The sequence below is a fragment of the Ictidomys tridecemlineatus genome, chromosome 13 (genome assembly GCF_052094955.1).
Source record: "Ictidomys tridecemlineatus isolate mIctTri1 chromosome 13, mIctTri1.hap1, whole genome shotgun sequence".
Classification (NCBI taxonomy): domain Eukaryota; kingdom Metazoa; phylum Chordata; class Mammalia; order Rodentia; family Sciuridae; genus Ictidomys; species Ictidomys tridecemlineatus.
Window position 1 is genome coordinate 81,243,722 of NC_135489.1, and position 23,446 is coordinate 81,267,167.

The 23,446-nt window shown below is 35.2% G+C and overlaps 1 protein-coding gene across 1 annotated transcript in view; it reads left to right on the forward strand.

Annotated features, from left to right (window-relative positions):
- Nucleotides 1–23,446, forward strand: part of LOC144369713 (3',5'-cyclic-AMP phosphodiesterase 4D-like) — a 233,125-nt gene that overhangs the window by 52,491 nt on the left and 157,188 nt on the right. Inside the window, 3 exon segments of the mRNA XM_078029833.1 lie at nt 7,251–7,287; nt 15,239–15,312; nt 20,580–20,629. Of these exon segments, the coding sequence (XP_077885959.1) occupies nt 7,251–7,287; nt 15,239–15,312; nt 20,580–20,629 (161 nt within the window).

Here is a 23,446-nt window from a genome sequence, read left to right on the forward strand (position 1 = left end):
TTTTCTTATTGATTAGAATAGGCAAAATGATATAGTAAATTCTCTTAAGGCTAGTAAAGATGAAAGTGTTTTTTGTTTTGTTTTGTTTTTAATTTTTTAATTTTTTTTTAAAATTAGTTATACATGACAGTAGAATGCATTTGTCCACTTTGATATGATATATATAGATGGGATATAATTTCTCATTTTTCTGAATGTACATGGGTAGAATCACATTAGTCATGTAGTCACATATATGCATAAATTAATAATTTCTGTTTCATTCTACTATCTTTTTTTCCCCATCTCCCCTCCCTTCCCCCCTTTCACTTCCGTCTACTAATCTAAGGTAACTCTATTCTCTAGTGCCCTGCCCCCTTATTGTCAATTAGCATCCACATATTAGAGAATATGTGTTTTGTTTTGGAGGGATTGGCTTATTACGCTTATAGTATTCTCCAACTTTATCTATTTACTGGCAAATGCCATAATTTCATTCTTTTTTTAAAGCTGAGTAATATTGCATTGAAAAAATTTATACATATATACAATAATACTTTATTTGACTTTCTGGTCCTGGATATATATATATATATATATATATATATATATATATATATATATATATATATCCTGGATATATATATATATATATATATATATATATATATATATATATATATATCCCATTTTCTTTTCCCATTCATCTATTGAAGGACACCTAGTTTGGTTCCATAGTTTAGATATTGTGAATTGAGCTGCTATAAACATTGACATGGCTGCATTACTGTACTATGCTGATTTTAAGTCTTTTGGGTATAAACTGAGGAATGAGATAGCTGGGTCAAATGGTGGTTTCATTCTAAGTTTTTTTGAGGAATCTCTTACTGCTTTCCATAGTGGTTATACCATTTTTTCCTCCCAATGGTACTTTTCCCTGTCATTTGAATAACAGAAAGCAAAGAATTAAAATTTTAAAAAGAATTTTCTTTTAAAAGAAAATTTCCTTAGGATTACATATACACATATATACAAAATATGCATACATAAATTTACTTGTAGACATTTACATTAGAATGTTTTGTTATCTGTACACTATCCTCAGAGGTCTTTGTTACATATGACTAACATGATCTTATCACACCCTGATTATGCACATATGTTATTGAATTGTCAGCCAAAACTTTACACCTGGATGGAAAAAAAAATATTATTTTATTTTAGGGTTGTAGGATATGAAAATCATTAGGTAGACTAAGTTTGTTTTGCTTTATTAGTCATTGATAATATGTTGTTTGATTAGCTTGATTTTGTTGTTTTGACATTATTTTTTGCATTCATGTATAATTCTTCTATTTGTTGTCTTTTTGATATTGTCTCATGATACACAAAAAATATATCAAAGATTAAGCATTGTTTTGGATGATGTTTAGGCATTGATAAATGTGTTCTAGCTGGAGAATTACATAGCACATGACAAAGATTTGGATCCTGGCCCCAAAGTCACATGACACAGATTTGGATCCTGGCCCTATCACTTCATGGACATGTCTTTTTTGTGTCTTTCTTAGGCCTCTGTCTTCTCATCTATGAAAAAAAAGAATAGATTATTATTGTAACATGTTTTGCATATAGTAATAACTCAATAGATATTAGCTATCACTGTTGTTTATGATAACTAATTTTTATAATTATTACCACTACTATTTATACTTTCATTGAATGTTTATACTCTGAATTCTTAAAAGCAGTATAGTGAAATTGTTTTAAGAAATAAAAAATAATAAGATATTATAAAGGCTCCTAGTGCTGAAGCCAACAAGAAGAAAGGTGTCCCTGAGTTTCACAATTTGAAATAGATTTATATACATAAAAATCTATTTCAAAGATTTGTTTATATATAAATCTATTTCAAATTATATATATATATATAATTCCAGGTGCTGGTTTTGGTTAAACTTATTCTTTTATGATGGCAGTGTACTTTTCCAAATTTAATACTATACTTGAATAGTATATGGATCCCAACAAGGCTTCCATAAGAAGGTTTGCTTTTAGATCTCTCTCTCTCTCTCTCTCTCTCTCTCTCTTTCTCTCTCTCTCTCTCTCTCTCTCACTCTCTCTCTCTCTCTGAATTGAACCCATTGGTTTAACTTCTGAGCAGATTCCCAGTCCTTTTTATTTCCGAGACAAGGTTTATACTACATTGCTTAGGACCTTTCTAATTTGTTGAGGCTGGCCTCAAACTTGCAGCCCTCCTGCCTCAGCTTCCCAAGTCACTGGAATTACAGGCTGTCACCTCCCACCTGGCTTTTCTCTTTCTCTCTATCTGTTTCAGCTTCTTGTCTGTGTTTCCAACTTCTTGTTATGGAAAGAACAAGAAATAGGGAAAGGATGGCAAAGGCACAAAGAATGGGAGTTTTTAACTCTTGTCATTCCTGTTTTGAAAACAAGAGTCAACAATTGAGGCTCTGCCTCTGGTAGCCCTGACTCAGGACCTAGCAAGGCCTCTCTTTGAGAGCAGAGGTGGGGCAGGTGTAGGCAAGCCTACCCATCACAGCCAGCTCAGTGACTGAACATGTGGCACCTCCTTCCACATGACAACACTCAAGGCCATTGTGACACTGTCTCCACAGTGACCTCCAGTGACTTATCATATCTGTTCTGGAAGTCTCTGCACTTAACCTTCGCTGTGACTATTACCTGGGTCCCAATCTTCTTGGTCTCCACATGTGTGTGTGTGTGTGTGTGTGTGTGTGTGTATACATATATATGTATATATATAATATGTCAAAAAGTAGCTTTCTCCTGAGTACTATCAGCCCCCAATGTCTTCCCACCTGTGTCCCATGCAGTTCTGAAAAGAAATTTATCTGAAATCTAAAATTAGCTTCCCTTTAAAATAGATCTCAGATGATTTAAGTTTGTTGAAGTTTTTTTTACTTAAAGAAAAGGTGATATTGAATAATTCTCCCTTAAATTTATGACACCAGTAGTTACAATTTCAAGTCTCCAGGCACTACTAACTATGAGTTAAACTTCTTAATTTGTTAGAGTCTCTGTCTTTTCCCATCTCAGAAAACCCCAATTGATTGCATGATATTATACACCCTCCTAACTCTTTTCAGTATTTTAAAAAACTTCCTTGTTGAGAAAGTTGTTCAAGTGCCAATTGCAGAATCACTTTCTTTCAAGGGCTTTTTGTTCATTTTGTTTTGTTTTGTGTCTGGTGGTGCACACTGTAGTCAAAGCTGCTCAGGAGGGTTGCTTGATCCCAGGAGTTTGAGACCAGCCTGGATAACATAGATGTCTCAAAACAAAAAGACAAAACAAACAAACAAAACCATAAACCCACATTTACTTTAAGCCAATCATATGTAACAAAATTAATCTTTTGTTAATCTTAAGTCCCAAATCTCTTTTAATTATATATGCAAAGTTCAGTACACAATTAAAAGATAAATTTCATATTATATTTATTTTCTTCTATCCACAAATAAAAACATATATTACCTACATCATTATATTTGAAAATAGTCTGGAAAAGGTTATTTTCATGTTGAGTTGAAGACAAAGATTTTTGAATTATATATTAGGTATATATCCAAAGACAAATTAAGTCTTATATACTTTTGAGAAGAAATGGATAAAATATCTTTATAGAAGATGTCTGCCACTGAAATGCTGGGAATCTCATTTATTATTACTGAAATGAGACAAACTTGAAATATTCGGCAGAAAAAATTTCTGGGCAATTTTTAAAAATGACATATCTCTACTAAAATTACAACTGTCTTTCTTAATACTTTGACAGGAAAAGAAAGGAAGTTGGATAAATTATGTTAAATATTGTATATTCTAAATATACCTTTTACAAAGTTTCATAATGAAATTGATTGAAAGAAAAAATTAAGTGTTTTAACAAACATGCAATCCTTTAGACTAGTTCAAATCCACTGGGACGCACTTCCAAACTAAAGGACTTATTAACATGGATTAATTTAAGAATGATTATGTGCCTTGATCCATATGACTTAGCTCTTAGAAAATTAACTTTATGGTCAGGAAATTATACAGAATAAAATGAAAGAAAAGATTGTAGCTTGGGACAATATCTGGATTTCATATTATTTTTGTTCTGGGTATCTGAACTGCCTTCAGTATGGCCACGTGTTGAAGCAAATTGAAAGCTCTTCAATTGCCAAATCAAGGAGACACTTCACATGTAATTTTCTCATTGTGTAATATATTTCCTGTCATGGTATCATGCTTTTTATTTTTTATACCTTTATTTATTTATTTTTATGTGGTGTATTTATTTTTATGTGGTGTTGAGGATTGAACTCAAGGCCTCCCATGTGCAAGGCGAGTGTTCTACTGCTGAGCCAAAACCCCAGCCCAGAATCATGCTTTTTAAATAACACTTTTTCTTATAGAAACTACTAAAGTGTCTTGAATGTATGTAAATTTGTTGAAATAGTCTTTGCCTTTTGCTAACAAAGAAAAACTAATACACACTAAATTTATTATTTTGTTCACTACTTATAAAAACAATTGGCTTTGAATGGATATTTGTGTGTGTGTGTGTGTGTGTGTGTGTGTGTGTGTGTGTATTTGTGTATGTCAAATTGTAAAATGCTTAGCTCTGGATCTCATACTCATGCTTTCGGAAAAATTTGGAGCCTCTGCAAGTATTTCTCAGTTGCTCTGTAAGAGTTGGGTTACTATTTCAAAGTGAGTACATAGGCGGAATTGCAACCCTAAATTGTGCCTGTCATCAACCCTCAGAGAGCAAGATCAGAATGATGGACCAATGAAGAAATGCAGTTGTCCAACCCTGGACATCGTTTTGAGTTTTGCCTTGTAGTTTTCACTTTTTTTTTCTTTTACTAGATTACTGTACTATTTTCCTTTTTTTTTTTTTTACATATTGTAGGTCCTTATTTTTAATCTGTCCTATAGGAGTGAACTAGTGAAATCATAAGGAGCAAGTGTGGCTGAGTATTCTTACCTGTGTGACTTTGGGTTTAGTCTTTTAACCAGGTTGAGCCTCAGTTTTTCTCATCTGTAAGATGAGAATATACCACTTACCAGAATCATTGTGTGATAGTTGGTGACATTGTACATAAAATGTACCTACCATAATAGCATCCCCCTTAGTTTTGTATGTCTCAAATTTTCCTTAAAGTTCTTTTACAAAGCCCATAATGTTGTCACTTTTCCTCTTTCGGTTACCATTGATTTGACTCAGGTCCTCATCTCGTCCACTCTTGACACTGCCTACTCTGCTTTCAGTTTTGCTCCTTCAAAACTCTAAGTCCCTTATAAATCTGTCATAATGGCTTAAAAGTTCTTAACTAAGTATCAGTTTTCTGAGTCTTTTAAATTTCCTAACTGCATAAGAAAGAAAAAGCCATTGGAATATGAATAATATTTACTATTACTAATTATATATAGACTACTAAATTTATCGAATTTTAGGCTAAGCACATTCTGAATACCTGAACATCAGTCACTTAATCCTCAAATAACATTATGTATGGACTATCATCTCCATTTTACAGATGAAGAGACCAAGAGAAAGAGAAGTTTAATAACTTGCATAAGTGTATATACTTAGAACATGGCGGGGTCAGAATTCCCAACTCTCACTCCCACCAGAAAGTAAAATCCCAGGCTTTTCTTACATGTACAAGGTCTTAGTGATCTGCAGCCTGGCTCACCACCTGCCACTCTTCTTGCATTTCCTACCCTGCAATGCATTTTCTAGAATTGCTCAGCTATGCATTGTAGCTCCTCGAATGTGTCATATTCTTCCTCACTCAGATGATTCCTCTGCCTCTTTGGCTTTGTCTCCTCTTGCCAGCTGCCTCTGGGACACTGGCTTTCTTACCGCTTCAGTACACCAGCCTACTTCACTCTGGGCCATTCTTCTAGGACAGAGCCTTTCTGGGTTTGGCTTCAGAAGACCGTTTTGGACTGACATCCTGGAGCTACCATTTATTTGCTTCTAGACCTTCTGATCCCTTTGAACCTCTGTTGCTTCCTCTATAAAATGATGGTAAAACTTGATGTCCAAACTTCATAGCACGTAGGATTTTATGAATAAAAAACAGATGTCCCTTGAAAATGTGATTCTGGAACCAATGGAAAGGAAAATGACACATGCCTCTTTTGAAGTGTTTTTCCGTTTTTTTCTTCTATTTTCCACATTTTGACTTTCAAGAGCTCTGTGTAATTTGATGGTGACCACAGCAATTAGTCTCTTTGCCATTGATGATCCATGGCGAACATTCTCCCCGTGCTCTTTATGCTGTACCACATTTCGTAAGTGTTGTTTTAGGTCACTCTGGTTCTTTTCAGAATGTGCATGAGCAAACAGACAGGACAGTTGCATTATTTTCAGTGAAAGTAATGTTCAGGAAGCTTTCTGTGCAGAATAACTGCTTACACTTGATTCAAGAGTTTTGGCTGTCTAGATCAAGAAATAACCCATGAAGATAGGCACGTGCTGCTGTTGAACTATTTATGCTAGGAAATACCAAGAAAGAATTGCAGGCCCAAGTTTCTCACTTTCTTCTAAGTAGAACATTGCACAACTTTTCTTGACTTTCTCTATCCCTCCAAGTCACGTCATGCTGACACCTTGCTCCTATATCAGAGGCCTGGTGTGGCTGAGGTTGCTATAGCAACAGCACACATGGGGTAACATTCCCCTGTAACTATGGTGGCTGAGACATGTGTCAGTTGAAAAGTTTCATGGGGTTTTATTAGTATATGATGCAGTTCCATGTCATCTATAGTTCCTGGCTTGTCCAACACTTCCAGAGGATGATGCAGAACACGCAAGGCTAATCATTTTCAAATACATGGGCCAGGGTCCTCTCACAAAAGCTACTGAGGCTGCTGGTTCCTTCAACAGCTTCCCTGACTAATAATTATACTAAGAGGCAAGAGTAAAACCCAGGCCCCAGCACTGGAACTGTTTCTACCATGGTGTACCCTGTTAGCCCTAAAAGGCAACAGTGACACTGATGGATGACGGAGTCCCTCTTTTCACCTAAGTAGCAGGATAATGGTTCAAAATCCAAGAAGATGCATTTTCAACCCAGTGCCTGAAAGGAACATGTGCTGAAGAATAAGGATGGAATTATTGTAATTCTCTATGGGGATTTATGAAACTTAACATTGGAACTTAACATGGAATATTGAATAAAACTAGTCATAGAGTTGTCGATGACTTCTAACATGGGATTTGGTTTATTTTTCAGACATGGAGATGACTTGATTGTGACTCCTTTTGCTCAGGTAAGCATACCTCGGTGAGCAGGCCGACTTCTCACAGATTTGGAAATTGGTTTGGGAGGATTTGATCTGTTGCTCGATTTAGTTTTAAAGTAAATGAAATTATAAATACAAATAGTGTGTTTCATCCAAGCAATTCATAGGCTATGCTAAAAAATGTGACTTTGGCCCTAGAGATCTGTTTTCTTTAAACTATGGTAGACCCAAAGATTGTCTTTGCTTCAAATAACAAATTACCCTAGAGATAGAGAACATAAATAGGCCCATATTTCTTAACTGATATAGGCATTAGAAGCAGAAGGCTATATTGTGGATTAAATTGCGTTTAATAAAATGAGGTACATGATCATTGCTTGAAATTCAATAATACAGTTCAACCTGATACCTTATTTACTCCTTTATACATGTGTCATTGGCACAAAGATTTAGCCCAGTGATCTGTGTTTGTTTCACAGCATACAAATCATGAAAATACTTTGATCACATGACATAGATGCAAGAAGGTGATGAGATGATTTGAAGTGTACTGTAGTGATTCTCAACCCTAGATGCAAGCTAGACTCACTTAGAGTACTCATCCCGATGCCCAGGCTTGCATGCCTATGGAGTTTAAATAATCTGGAAGTCTAAGAATTTTTATTTTTCAAAGGCCACAGTATTTTTACTGTGTGTAAGAGAAGTTGACAGCCCCTGATGTAGATAACTAGGGACAAATAGGATGAAACTTATTTAAACTGGGTCATGAAGCAGATTTAAAATCAATACTGACTGAAAAAAATGTTTAAATGTTAAAATACAAGCAGTGCTGAGAAGTTATACAAATTATAACTAGAGGTAGGTCAGAAATAGATGTAGCACCTTGAGCAATTCATTTAACTTTTCTGAATGACTTTGAGGAAGGCACTGAACTTTTCCAAGTCTTACTTCCTCCTATGTTAAATTATAATTGCAGGAGTACCCACCTCATAAGATGTTAAAAGATTAAAATAATACTGGTCATGCTAAATATTCACAAGAATTCTAAAAATTTTAATGTTTATTAAATTTTAATTAAAACTGGTTTAATTGTATAGAGATGAAATTGCTCTTTTCTTTCTAAATGTAATCTTAGGTATAATTTTTTAAATGAGCAATAATAATGTTAGAACAATATGATTTTGCAGTTTTAATTTTTTTAAAATTTCTAAAATAATTTAGACCACAATTGTAATTAATTTATAAATAAAATGTCTAATGGTGATTTTAAAAATTAATGTAGGTGGGCTGGGGTCATATCTCAGTGGTAGAGCACTTGCCCGGCATATGTGAGGCACTGGGTTAAATTCTAAGCACCACACATAAATAAATACAATAAAGGTCCATTGAAAACTAAAAAATAATAATGCGGGCAATTAAGAACAGATGATGATCATCATCCATTCCATATGCTCAAGTCCTTTTTTTGCAGATCATGAATTCTTTCTAGTGCTTGTATTTCGGTGTCAAAAAATTTACACTGTTACATTTTAATCATATTTGTGATAGCAAACTTTTAATGAAACAGTTTGTAATTAATTCCTATTGAGAATTTATAATTGTATTACTAAGAACTGAGAGCTAGATGAACAGGCAAAATCAGGTAAAACAATATAAACAACCATCACTAAATTTAGAACCAGTTATCCCATCATGAGTTTACTCAGGTAGCTAGCTAAAACTAAAATCTCTAGATATTATTGTAAGAAAAATAAATCTAAGTATGTTGTAAAAAATGGAAAAAAATCTGTATGTAATATCTTGGCTTCTTATTTCAAGTAATATTTACTAATCTCTAACAGATTAATAAATTTAACTTGGCTCCTGCCTTCAGTTAAATTCTAAAAAGTCTAGCCTTTTACATGATTAGACATCTATCGTGTACCTATAATCTCCAAAACAACTACTCAAATTTCTCTATATTGGGACGTTTATACATATTTTATATACAAAACATCATTTAGCCATAAATGTTATTTTACAATGATTAATACCCTTGATACTAAAACTTTGAATATAAACTAACTCTTTGTAATATTCAGATATATCTGATGCCTAAAAATAATCTGAAATATACTTAATGAGATTTTACTTGTCATAAACTGAGGGACTCATTCACCTTGCAGAAGGTGGTCGTTGCCCCAGGGGCTTTGAATTCTTTTTAAGTGGCTTCACCACAGTTTTCATAAATGGATTTTTCCTGGAGTATTAAATCTTGGAAGCTGTACTAAAATATAAGTAAGAAAAGGCTTTTTAATACTGAGCAGTTTTAGCACTGATGGGGTATCGTTGCAGAAGCAGGTAAGACTAAAAGCCCAGTTAGTGCCTGCCTGGCCTTTTCTTAAGCTATGTTGGGCCCAACTGGCATATATTGTTGACTTAATTGCCATCTCCTCAGAAAAAGAGTGTGTAATACAGGGCAGAGCACTTACCACTTAATGTTAAATATTATAATTCTAAAAATGGAATATATTTACATTGCTTGAAGTTATGCCAACATTATTTGTTCTGCTATACCATGACTGATTTTAGCCAACTTGCTCAGGAAAATGTCTCATCAAGTAGGCCAAAGAATCATACCCTCTTTCTACTATATTTTGAATTCATAATTTCACACTAAATTTTGGTGAAAATTTGCAGGGAGGCCTGAGGTTGTGGCTCCAAGGTAGAGCACTCGCCTAGCATGGGGAGGCACTGGGTTTGATCCTCAGAACCACATAAAGATAAATAAATAAAGGTATTGTGTCCATCTATAACTAAAGACTATTAAAAATAAAATAAAATTTGCAGGGAGAGCCACATTGCTCTCAAAATGTTTCTGCATACAAACTTTAGAAAAATTAATATAAACAAAAGAAAGAAAATTTCACACAATGCACAATCCCCAAACAACTACTGCTCACATTTTCTTTCTTACTTTCTATCCATTTAGGTTTGTTTTTTCTGGGTGTTACGACTTTCCTTATGATCTTAAAAACAGGCCACTATTGTCCAAAATGGTCAAGGACCTTCCTCCAATTCATCTCATCTTCATCTTCTTGAAAACCCATTTCTTTAGGCCTGAGTGCAACCCCAAAACATGAAAGGATCCTCCCCTATTATTTCTAAATTATGGCCTTTTGGGTTTTGAAAAGAATTAAATACTAAATTACAAGAGAATTTAGGAAGTCACAAAAATATATATCCCATTTTGTTGGATGGAGCTGAACCTAGAACATCTTGGTTAGGCCTAATTTTCAGGAAGGATCTTACAAATCCCTCTATGTTTTATTCTAATGTGAAGAACACTGTTAGAGTAAAGTTTTGGCGAGGGGTCAACCTGAACTGTCTTCTACCTCTGGTGGCTTAGACTTTTCCATATAATTTCAGAATCTCTTTGAGCCCCAGAAAAAGTTTCAAATTTAATTTGTTTGTATACTTCAATTTCAAAACTGAAATTCTGTTTTGGTATGAGTATTTCATTTGGCACAGAGACTTGAGTGTTGAGAATGACCCTACTGCCCTTTTCCTCCCACAAGGATAACGACTTGGCCAGAGTTCCTGGAGGCCCAAGAGCACCAAGGAGGCACAACACTGCTGAATACTGGAATCAGCGGTCTCTGGCCCTCTAATTCCACTGTTTGCAATTATGACAACCTTGTAAAACTCTAAGTCTCTTGGAATTCACATCTGAAAGTCTGTAGTATTGAAAGAAGTGGAATCTTTGATGAAGCAAATGACAGGAAACCCCCACCAAAACATTATCCTGACTCCCTGTGGAGTGCCTCACATCAGTCAGTCTAGAGAGACATGCCCAACCCATGAAGACTAGGCAGGAATACCCACATTTTTTGCCTTCTCTAACTAAAATACAGCACCAATAATACTTTTAGGAAACAATATAGTAGTTATTAATACTGTAGAACATTAATAATAGTAGTAGGACATTACCAATATTTTTAAAAATATTTCACCCCTAAGAGATTTTTATGATCTCATCACAGTCCCCAAGTTTGCTGGACCCACCAGGCCCTCTCTGTGAAGCAATGGAAGAAAAGAGTGGTCTCTTTTCAGGTGCTTTTATTCACCCAGCATTTCCTTGGACTTCATTAATATAAATGGTAACTAGCATCTTTCCAGATATCTGAACTCTTACAGTCATTCATAGGAAATTGTCAATAACTTTTTGACATAACCAAAACAATTTCATATGGTTCAACAAAAACATAAGTCGAAAGAGATTTTCTTTTCTATCAAAATAAACTTTTTATCTTGTACATAATTCTAGGTTGACTCCAGCATTTCTTCTGAAGTTAAAACCTGGATCAGGAATACTTTCATTTCACACAGGATACACCCACCCCACAAGAATCTCAGTCTGTGTTTTACCGCCACCTAGTGGCATAAAGTGTACATGAATTGAAAAACAATCCTCAAAACTCTCCTTGAGGCTGTTCATTACTGGTTCATGAAGTCCACATTTTTTTTCTGTCAATTTTGGTACTGATCAATATATGTTTAAGAGCACATAAAGAAGTTTGAGAACTCTATATAAATAACATCCCACCCCACAGGCCAGTGTACGGATCATCTCTGTCCACAATTTTTCTATAGTACCATCAGTATTTCTTTCCTAAGGTGTGTATGTTTCTCATCATACCGGAGGTATTTTTGATATTGTTCTGTTACATTGTACTTGTAGGAGAAGAAGAGAGAGCAGTGACCTTAATTTTCTGCAACTGAGCCATGTGGAAGAAACCTCAGGGATTTCTTTGGTTAACAACATTAAGAAGGGAAGAAAATTATAGGGGCAATAAAGCTCTGACTACATCTCTTACAAAGCTGAAATAATGGGGAGTGAGAGCAGCCCTGGAAAAAAAGCAAAAAATAACGGAACCTTAACTCAGGGGCTCCAGTAAAACTATTTCCATTTCTTCTCCCCAGCAACAGTTACCTACCTCTTTGTGTTCTGCAAAGACAAACCCAGTGATATTTAGGATAAAGATTCCCCAGGAAGCACCCCTTAAAAGATCTGTCTGAAACTTTTATTTATACTTTGGCTAAGGATAATAATTAACACTTAATCTAAAAATTTATAAAATACTGCTTGTCCTACGAGAGAGAGAGAGAGAGAGAGAGAGAGAGAGAGAGAGAAAGCCACAATGACTTAAGACTTGCACCACACAGGGAATGATGTATCCTCAGGGCTATTTACTACAGCAGTGTTTGTAAAAGCAAACTGTAAGACACAACCTCAAAGTCAGTCTCAGGGACTGGCAAGTGGATGCCTGAAGGAGGGACAGGGATAGGGGAAATTTTTCTTCCATTTTTATTTTTTGTTTGTTTTGAGATAGTTCATACATATGAAACAATATATCTAGTGATTATATAGAGCATAAATGATCATCATAATAATAATGAACAATTTAAGAAATAGAAGGATATGAATATTTTAATGCCACTGAAGTATCCCTTTCCATGTTCATCTATCGCATAAATAACAATAATTTTGATTTTGGCTTAATTATTGAGATGAGACTTTTTGCAGGATAATTATGTTTCTACTTAAAGTCTACAGCAAGCAAATGTATGATTTATTCAAAACAAATACATAAAAAACTTAAAATCCAAAAAAATAATCCAGTTTAATATATTTATTATTATAACACAGGAAAATTTCTCTACAGAAAATATTTCTTTTATGAACTAATGTTTCCTTTCATGAATTACTTTCCTCTCAAATGAGCATGGAATATGATTTACCTACAATATTATTTCTATTTACCAGCTGTCAAATGCAGTGAATTTACAACAGCATATTATGATAAAATCATCAGAATTCTAAAATTAAAATTTTTGCCTAGAAAAGGGATCGATTAGCTGGTGCAATAATCTTATTTAAAATGCTTTTCAAATGTGTTCAGTATTCACTTCTTAAAATATAAATCAAATCTGCATGATTTAATGACAGTGGATCATTTATCCAATTTATTTCTGCATCAGTCAAGATTCCATGCCTGTTGAAAGACATCGTAGTCTGATGTCAGCAGTTAGCTATTTGAATATTCTGTCATAGGCAGTGTGACCTTTCAGAGGTGTGGGTTGTTTATATGTGGTAATGAGCCAGGATTTTCCAGTGACTGAGTTAATCATGATTGGCTCCTTAGGAAGCACCACAGATTCCTTCAGGGGAAATGCTGTAGGTCACTATCCCAATGCACAAACTTTCTTTGACCAACACAAATTAATGTCAAGTTTTTGTTTTTTGAAGTCTGAAATGTTTTAGTCTTGGAAAAAAATATAAACTGACTCTAGATCCATGCCAGATGAAAAAAAAAAACCTCTGGAGACAATTCTGGAGCCCTTAGAGCAATAGAATTGGGGGGGGGCCCTTGTAGTACCACTCCTAAGTCACTAAATAAATTCCCTGTGTGTGTGCCAAATCATTAATCAAGTGAAATGCTACCCCAGATAAACTCACCCACACTGAATGCTTTTTCTTGACACCTAACCTGTCATTTCTTCTAATTCACACTCCAATCCTGTGAGGTAAATATAAGTTACAGTTTGTATTTAAGAAAACTGAGGTAAGGAGAGGCTTACATAACTTGTTCAGGTTCACACATTAATACTGAACAGATTCAGGCAGCCTGGTTTGTTGTGCAATACCCTAGTACTTAGAAAAACACATTTTAGATAAATTTAGCATTCTGGTTCACATCCAGAACACCTATAATTCTACCTAATTGAGGATCCACCCTGAGGAAATGAGCCCATTCTAGGAAAAAGCTAGGGGCAGTAGATTCATGCAACTTTTCTCTCCTAGGCTCACTTCCATTCCTTGGCCACCTTCTAGTCTGATTGGAATTAGGAAAGGGGGCTATCAGAGGTGGTGGCATCGTTTTCCTGCCTTGTCATATGTGTAGATATATTTCATCTAGGTATTCTTCATACGATGCCATTTTATTGAGTATTTTCTCTGTTCCAGGAAGTGTGTGTGTGTGTGTGTGTGTGTGTGTGTGTGTGTGTATATATATATATATATATATATATATATATATATATATAGAGAGAGAGAGAGAGAGAGAGAGAGAGAGAGAGAGAGAGCAGTTGCATTTTATGTGAGAAAATACCTTCTTGGGGACTTCTTGTCATTCACAGTCTTAACCAAGGAAAAGACCATCTGTGCACTAGCTGGTACAGACACATGGTAAAGCTGAAAAGCAATCTAAGATTTACTTAGTTTACTGACTGCAAATTATGGAACTCTTGGTGAATTCTTTTTTCTTTCTTTCTTTCTTTTTTTTTTCTTTTTAGTTGTAGATGGACACAATGCCTTTATTTAATTTATTTACTTTTATGTAGTGTTGAGGATCGAAACCAGTGCCTCATACATTCTAGGCAAGCACTCTACCACAGAGCCACAACCCCAGCCCTCTTGGTAAATTCTTAAAGAGAGTTTTGGAATAATTTTTATTTTTATTCTTAAAGTAAGCTTCATTAGTATTTTATACTACACTATTTCATCTACCACAGAGCCACAACCCCAGCCCTCTTGGTAAATTCTTAAAGAGAGTTTTGGAATAATTTTTATTTTTATTCTTAAAGTAAGCTTCATTAGTATTTTATACTACACTATTTCATATATGCATAAGATGCAACATACATGTTTGCTTGGGATATTGTGTTAGTGACTTGGGAATACAGGAATGCTATGGAGACTGCTGCTGCTATGACCACATTTGTAGATAATGAAAAGGGATTTTTGGAAAATTTTGACAGTGTGATCTCTGTGGATTTCATATGGATGCATACAAGCCTTACTAAGTGCTAGTAGATTCTTTAGTGGTATATGAAATTAAGTTTTAAGCATTATCAGATTTCCTCTTAACAAACCATTCTTAATTGCATTTAAGATGACCTCAGTTAAAGACATCTCAAGAATTTCTTTTTGTTGTAGGTCTTAGCCTGCCTGCGAACTGTATGAAACAATTTTGCTGCATTAACTAATTTGCAAGACCGAGCGCCTAGCAAGTAAGTTATTCTTTATTCCCTCTTTTTTGCTGAGCTTTTAAAGAATGTCATCTCAATTTGAATTGAACTCAAGACAAAATATTAAATTTCTCACTGCCAAGCTATCTAACCATGGACATTAACAAGACATCAGATGATACCCTGCTAATTCATTATAAATACAGTGTAGTGGTGATTCTAACATCAGGAATGAAACAGTATGACAAATCAACATGGTGATTCTGTCAGAAATTACCTGGCGTGATTTGTCTTCTAGCCAGTTATTTATACTCAAAGTAACTTTATAGTTTTGGCTTATTTCATAAATTAGCCACAGGCAAATAATCTCATCACACCTTAATGATATCTCAAGGTCATACTGTTAATTCTAAGACAACAATTAACTGGAAAAACACCAGATCTCAACAAAGATCTTTGATTCTCCTGCTGTCATTGACTCTCTGAGCAGCATCATTCATGAAGCAATTAATAAAATTGAGATTGATGTAATAACAATAGAAGTGTTTGGGAGAGGGAAACTTGAAATGGAAAATGATTTAAAATTGGGGGATTTTGGAACTGGGGCTATAGCTCAGTGACAGAGCACTTGCCTAGCTTGCATGAAGCACTGGGTTTGATCCTCAGCACCACATAAAAATAAAAAAAAACAAATAAAATAAAGATGTTCTGTCTATCTACAACTACAATTTTTTTTAATTGGAGGATCCTGATAAATCTAAAAAATCAAAAATAAGGAAGTAAATTTTGCAAAATTAAATGAGAAACTGATAAACTATTATTCTAATATCTATTATTTTTTAAAGTATTATTTATAATAAAGTTAAGTTAAGATTATCAGCCTGGAAGAATTTTCCAAAACAAAACAAAAAAATCAAATCAATATTAAGAGAACAGTGAGTAGAAACTTATTAGGTATTATGGTATATCTGAGTCTATATTATTTTATACTCGGTAACTACTTCTTAAAGAACATGAGAAAACTGAACTTTTCCACTCCATAATAACATAGTTTACTTCTACAACCCACATTTCCCTGATTAACAAGAAGCTATGGCCATTAGGCAAGTACTTCCTGTGATAGAGAAAGGTTTTCTAAAAAAAAAAAAAAGAATTAGTGGAACTTCCACAACACAAATAATTGACATGGAACCTAGAACCTTGGGCCGATTGTCTTTCCCTCAGCTTGAACATTTACCTTCTCTTTCTTCTTTTCCACTTGACTAACTGGTTCATTCTTCTCATCACAGTTTAAATATAATTGCTTTGGGGGCACTGTCCTTCACACTGCCAGATATAGACCCACAGTGACCAGCCCTAGCTGGCTGGCATGTCTTTCCAACTCTGCCTGGTTGCATCCTGTTATTCAAGCACATTTCTCCCTGTGCCCTACTTGCCTGATCACCTGGTTGATCCTCAGCAATGTCAGTTCCCCAAGAGCAGGGGTGTGGCTGGTTCACATTCATATTCCCAGTGCCTATCAGAACACAGAATAATTCCTCTGTTTTAGTCAGATTTTTCATTGCTGTGACCAAAATACCTGACACAAACTATGGAAGAGGGGAAATTTATTTGGGGCTCACTGATGGTCTTAGAGGTCTCAGTCCACAGATGGCTGACCACAGAGCTCTGGGACCAAGATGAGGCAGAACATCATGGTAGAAGGATGTGGAGGAAGAAAGCAGCTCAGAACATGGCCAACAGGAAGCAGAGAGAGCCAAAGAGCTTCATTTACCAGAGATAAAATATAAACCCCAAAGGCACACTCCCAGTGACCAGTCTTCGCTAGCCACATCCTACCTGCCTTCAGTTACCACCCAGTTAATCCATTTCAGTGGTTTAAGTTACTAATTATGTTAAAGCTCTCATTTAACCTCATTTGCATTTTCTCACACATGAACTTTTGGGGGACACTTCATTTCTAAATCTCTGCAAATGCTTGTTGACTGAAAGTGTAAAGTGGTCATTCAGCATTTAAAGCCTGAGGGTGTGCCATGAAGAAATCATTTATCTCCAGTTGTGTTGTCTATACAATATGGTCATAAGTTGTAAAACATCAGGCTGACCTCAATAGCCCTGAGACCTTTGCTATTCAGTAGGTTATGGGTACAAACTTAACCTTCTAAAAATTTTTATCTCTGAAGGAAAAATGAAATTATTGGTTGCCACTAAAACTTGCAGTCTCAAATTTCAGTAAGAAATCGAGGTCTTGTCTCTAAAAGGCAAACAAGAAATTAATGCCCTGTAAATTTCCTTTGGATGTGGTCACCTGAGTGCAAGCATTTAATATAATAGACACTTAATCAAACAGGTGTGAAGGTATCACACTGGCCCTTCTATCTTCAAAGAAATGTCCTCAGGCCTATTCTATACAAGACAGAGGTTCTCAACTAATTTACAGGCACAGAATATATTAAAATGGAAAGGAGGGAGTGAAAAATCATAGGTAACACCTGAACTTACACCTGCTTTGACTAACTATGCAATGCCCATGGAGACATTGAATTACAATATCATCTGGTAGACTCTAAGTGAAAGCCAGTGTATGGTCTCCTTTTTAGTCAATGCAGATTTGTACCTCCTTTATTAATTCAAACCAAGTCAGCTTCCTGGGGTGTCGGAATAGTAGAATTCAATCTCCACACAGCTGGACTCTGTTGTGCTTGGTATTAGCAAAGAGGATGCCACTGGTACATGGCATGATGACTCTGAAAGAATCAGGATTTAATTGCCCTTCACTCCCTGTGCCACTAGAATGTTTCCAAGCTCACTGTTGGAATTTGAAGAAGACCTGTGCTGCCTTTCACAGACTACCTTTTTATTTGCTTTAGGAAAGGAGTCTAGGAAGAACTCATCTAAGAACTTGTTTTTTGTTTTTGTTGTTTTTTTTTTTTATTTGCTTTAGGGTTGGTGTCTAGGAAGAACTCATCCAAGAGCTCTAGTGTCAGCCCACTAATGGTTTCTTGTGATCTTCTTGCTCTTTTGTGCCCTTTAGACTTTTTTTATTCCAAGAATAAATTGTGACTCATTCTTTTTAAAAATAATCTGTCAAGTTACCATGAATCCAGTGATTAATATTTTCTGCTTGTTACTTATCAAGATGTCAAGTTCCCAAGTGTCAGTAGTAAGATTGATAAAATGAGAATTAGTAGCAAGTCAACCATTTGGTTTTCCAAAACTATAGAAAAGGATAAATGTTTATTTATATTTTCTCAGACAAAAAGTCAATGTTTTCAAAATTTTCACAGAACAAGAAGTAAAAAACATTCTCAGACATCAATGTTTAAGTCATTTGAATAAACTCTAGTCTATAACTATGTCATCCTGAATATCCCCAAACTCATCTGAATAACAAACTCTCAGCAAGAAGGTAACTACTAGTATAGAAAACAGAGCTATTTCAAAGCAGCAGTTTAAAATATTGACCTTTTTAAATAAAATATTTATCAAGTTCAAATTTATATTTTTAATTTCTTCTCTTTCTCTCACTTCTATATGGTGCTGGGGATCATCCCAGAGCCTTACACATGCTAAGCAATTGTTCTACCACTGAGCTATATCCCAGCCCTGACTTTTATTTTCATAATTTAAAAAAACTAAAATAAATCAGAAGTGAATCATGGTGTATTTTCAATCAAACACAAAAATTCAATCCCAAGCTGACACCAATAAACTTAAGAGCAGTGACCCAGAGCCAGACACTGAATAGAACGAGCGAGAAATTACAAAACACCAAAGGGCTTTCTGTAAGCTTCCCCCAGACCTGCTAGGATAGTCGTCATCTTCAGCATTAGAGAATCTGCTGCCAACTGCACATCTGTATGGTTATCCATTTGGCTTCCACAAAAGCATCCCAAGCTAAGACAAAGAGTAGAGTGCAGCCTAGAGTCACATTACCTTGATTCAAATCTCTGCTGGCTTGGAACAGATTTTCAACTTCCCAAAGATTTGTTTTTCTCACTGGTAAAATGAGAACAATGATTCTACCAGCCTTGAGGCTTTTTTTCAGGGTTAAGTGAGATAATTCATTTAAAGTGCTCATTTAATATAGCGTGTGACAGACACTTAATGCTTATTAAGTAAGTGTAGCCACTAGAAGAAACACACACACACACACACACACACACACACACACACACACAACACACCCTCAACTATTTTACAGATATCCCTTAATGTGTTTTAAAGTGTTTTTAAAGATGGCAACAAGTTAAAAGCTATCAATTATAAGTAACGATTTTATAAAATTCTATTCCAAAAAACTTTGGACAATCCATAAATGATGTTCTTTTCAACATAATTTATTGAGCACTTATTTAATACCAGATAGATTGATAGCTTTTAACTTGTTGATATATATAATTGATAGCTTTTAACTTGTTGCCATCTTTAAAAACACTTTAAAAATAGGTACATTTAGGGGTATCTGTAAAATAGTTGAGGTTGTGTGTATGTGTGTATGTGTGTGCTCATGCTGGGCTTTGAAGGGAATATGAGTTAATCTTATATATATATATATATATATATATATATATATATATATATATATATATATATATATATTTGTTTTTTTTTGTTTTGTTTTGTTTTGTTTTTAACCTAAGGGTGTTTATAATCATCTGGTGGAACCTGGCAAACATCTGTTAAAAAAATAGGAAAGAATACTAGATGGAATCTATTTAAATACCTTAGGTTTACAATAGTTCTAAAATCTCTATAGCATATGTTTATACACCTTGTCAATATACCTCTCTAACACTTGTATCAGAAATGTTTCTCAATGTAAGAAAATAGGAAAAAAATTTAAATACCTTCTCTAAGATACTTTAGAAAGAATCATGCACTTCTGATAATGTATGAACAATCATGAGGCTTTATGTCAAAATCAAAGATTCTTAGCACTGTTTTAAGGAAAACAGTGATAATTTGACTACTTTTCTAAATTCAGAAAGTCTGTGTTAGCTCTGTAAACCCTAGCTTAATTGAATATAGTCAATTAATAAGAATTTCCACTTTCATCATGTTCCTGTGACATGAACATCATAATCTTCCCCAATGTCTATCACCGTGAGACTTAACTTTCTTAAAAATTTCATACGTATGATCTGAGATATAGTAAAAGGATCCCCAAGAATTGACTGAAGGAAATCTGCATCTCCTAACTTAAAAAAATCCTTAAAATTAAAATTTCATATCTAAAACGACTCAGCACCTACTCAAATCAACAAGGACCACATACTTACTGCTTTGTATTTTTCTCTCTTTGTCAGAAGAACACCAATGTGCAACCAACCATCCATCAACAAAGCCACCATAACAGGTAAGAGAGATCTTCGGACTTATTCTTTTTGTGTCCAGGAAGAATATATATCTTTCAATACTCAACATCACAGTAATGCTGATTCTATACTCCAATTCTAAAATGTCAAAGAAATAATTTTTTTCTTCTTTATGTTATCCTCACTATCATTGGTCTTACAATTTTTTCATTTAAGCTGTTCCTTGGAAAACCTGTTCTAATGTACCCCATTCTTAACCACTTGACTTTATATTGGAACTCATTTCAGCTTTGTTCTAGGCATTTGTGTTGTGGGAGACAGAGTTACCCTCAGAATATCTGCTATTTTTGTTCCTGGCTTGGTTATCTGCTTCATCTTCATATATGGTAGTCTAATTTAATGAAAGTAAAAGTATAAATAAGAGAAATATGTGTTTTGTGCTGGAAGGAACATATTACTATTCCAGTAGTTCTTATGGGAACTTGGGTTGCTGAGTATAAATACAACTTGTGAGGGGAGAGAACATGTTATTACACAATACAGAAAAGTTCAGTGTGATGAGAAAAGGGTCTGTTATGCCAGATTCATGAGACCCCAGTAGACCTCCAGGAGCCGAATCCGTTGCAATCACACAAGAGTCTTTATTGCAAGCTGGAGCCTGGATTCACAACCAATCCCCATGCAGCGGTCCCAGGGAGTGAGTCCCCGTCCTTTATTCAGTGAGATTTTATAGGTTTTGGGGGGATACTCTATGTGTCACAACATCACACAGCAAATCATTCCATATCTCGGGAAAATCAGACAACAATTCTTAGCATTGATTAGCACATTCACTGGCGGGAGCAAGTTGGGTAAGGGTGACTGGCTAGTACAAGAGGGGCATTCCTTTGAACTGATTGGCTTAAGCCATGAGGGGTGTACGTGCTAAACTACATGGTTTCCCAACATGTTATCAAGCACCATAAACTACTTGGGGGTCATCTGGCAGTCCAAGTATTTTCACTGTCTCATGCTGATTGGAGGTTTCTAGGGGGGTTGCCATGGGTCCTCACCTAGCCCAACTGAGTCAGACCTCTCCTGTTATTTACAAACAACTCAGCAGGGTGGGTATGTGCTTAGTAGTGCTCTGTGGGTTTATCCAAGGACAAGGGTCAGGCCCCCTTCCTTAGGACAGGCCTTGAGGTAGAAACTGTGTTATTTATTTATTTTTAAAAAATGGAGTCACATTTGTTCTCAGGTCCACAAATGTTTGGGAAAGAAAAGTAGAAGAAAGGATGAGGGAAAGAAAAGGCATAAAAATATATTATCCCAATGCCTATTGGTCTGATTTAACCAGGAGACTTGACCTGAACTGAACCAAAAATAGAATGAATGATCTCATTTTGCTGAACCTGAAACCAAATTGAACCTCATTTAATCATTTCTCAAAACCCCAATTGATTCATTGAAATAATTGCCTGGAAAAGAAAACCTATGATTTCTAAAATTATTACCAAAAGAAAATTAACATACTCTCCAAACTAGACCAATACTTCATCTTGACTCAAGTGTCTTCTTAGAACCCCAACCCTTAATAAGAAGCTTCTTATTAAATTTTTAGTGAATACAAATTGCTTTAAATTTAACTTTGTCATGTCCAGTCAAGTGGTTGCCTTTGTAGTCACCACATCAGAGTTGATTCTGAAACAGTAGTTAATGTTATCTTCTTATCTGAAAGTATACCAAATAGCACTTGTATTTCAATGACTATTACATTTTTTGTTTTTTTCCGTGTTTCACTTTACAAATCTTGTTGGTAATGACTTTCCATTGTCATTTCATAGTGTGTATATATATATTCATTTCATAGTATACATATGGTTTACCAATTTTGTTCTTGACATTGACCAAGAGACCAACCGTAAAGAATTTCTAAGTACCAGAATAAGTTATTTTAGGAACAAAAACCACATTGAACCTGGTCTCCAGCCCTATTCCAGGAATTACAGGTACCCCTGTGAACAGGAGCTACCTTCCTCCCACCCACTTTTGCAATAAGCAAGACTGACATTTTGGTTTGAGTACAATGTGTGCTATTTTGGTCTCTTGGCATTTGTTTGTTTGTTTTGTTTTAGTTTGAGGTTGCATATGAACTTGCCTCACAGATGGGGCAGCATCTTCCCAGAAGAACAGCTTTAGGCACTAGTAGAACTCCTTTGTGTCCTGCACAAGATGTTTGGGTGTTCAGTGGACAGAGCAGCTGCAAACCACCTTGGCAGATGACCAGCTGCACTCAGAGACATGATCTTACACATAGGTGAGAAACCCCATAGAAGCTCCCAGAAACTTTTACATAATATTGAATGAAGCCCTGGAGAGGGAAATAAGAGACAATGGAATTGGGAATTTAAGGCTAATGAGGCCTCATTTGTACCCAATAACTCCTGACCTGAGGACTACAGAAACATCCCATGTAGGAAGGGAGAGAAATTATCTGTCATTAACTGCTTGGCAGCTGGACTCCTCACAAAGCCCAACAGGAAATTGCCTGGCTAGTGAACTGAAGTCTTTTTCTTGTCCAAATATTGCAAACCAAGGTGGGAAGAGGGTCTGGAGTGTGAGGGGATGATGGCAAGAGCAGTGAAAAGTTCCTGTATGTCATCCCATTCTGAAAAATTGAGTCCTTAAAACCTAAACAATAAAGTAATTGTGGTTGAGTCTTTGACACTAGTTAGACTTCAGATAAGAAAAGGTATTACTTATGTCTTTCTTCCCTCCAGGCTTATTTCCTCCTGTTAGAAGCTCACTATATCTCTGTAGTAGTACTGAGGAGATGAGAAAAGTGGATGTTTTGTTGTTGTTGTATTTTTAAGTCAGAA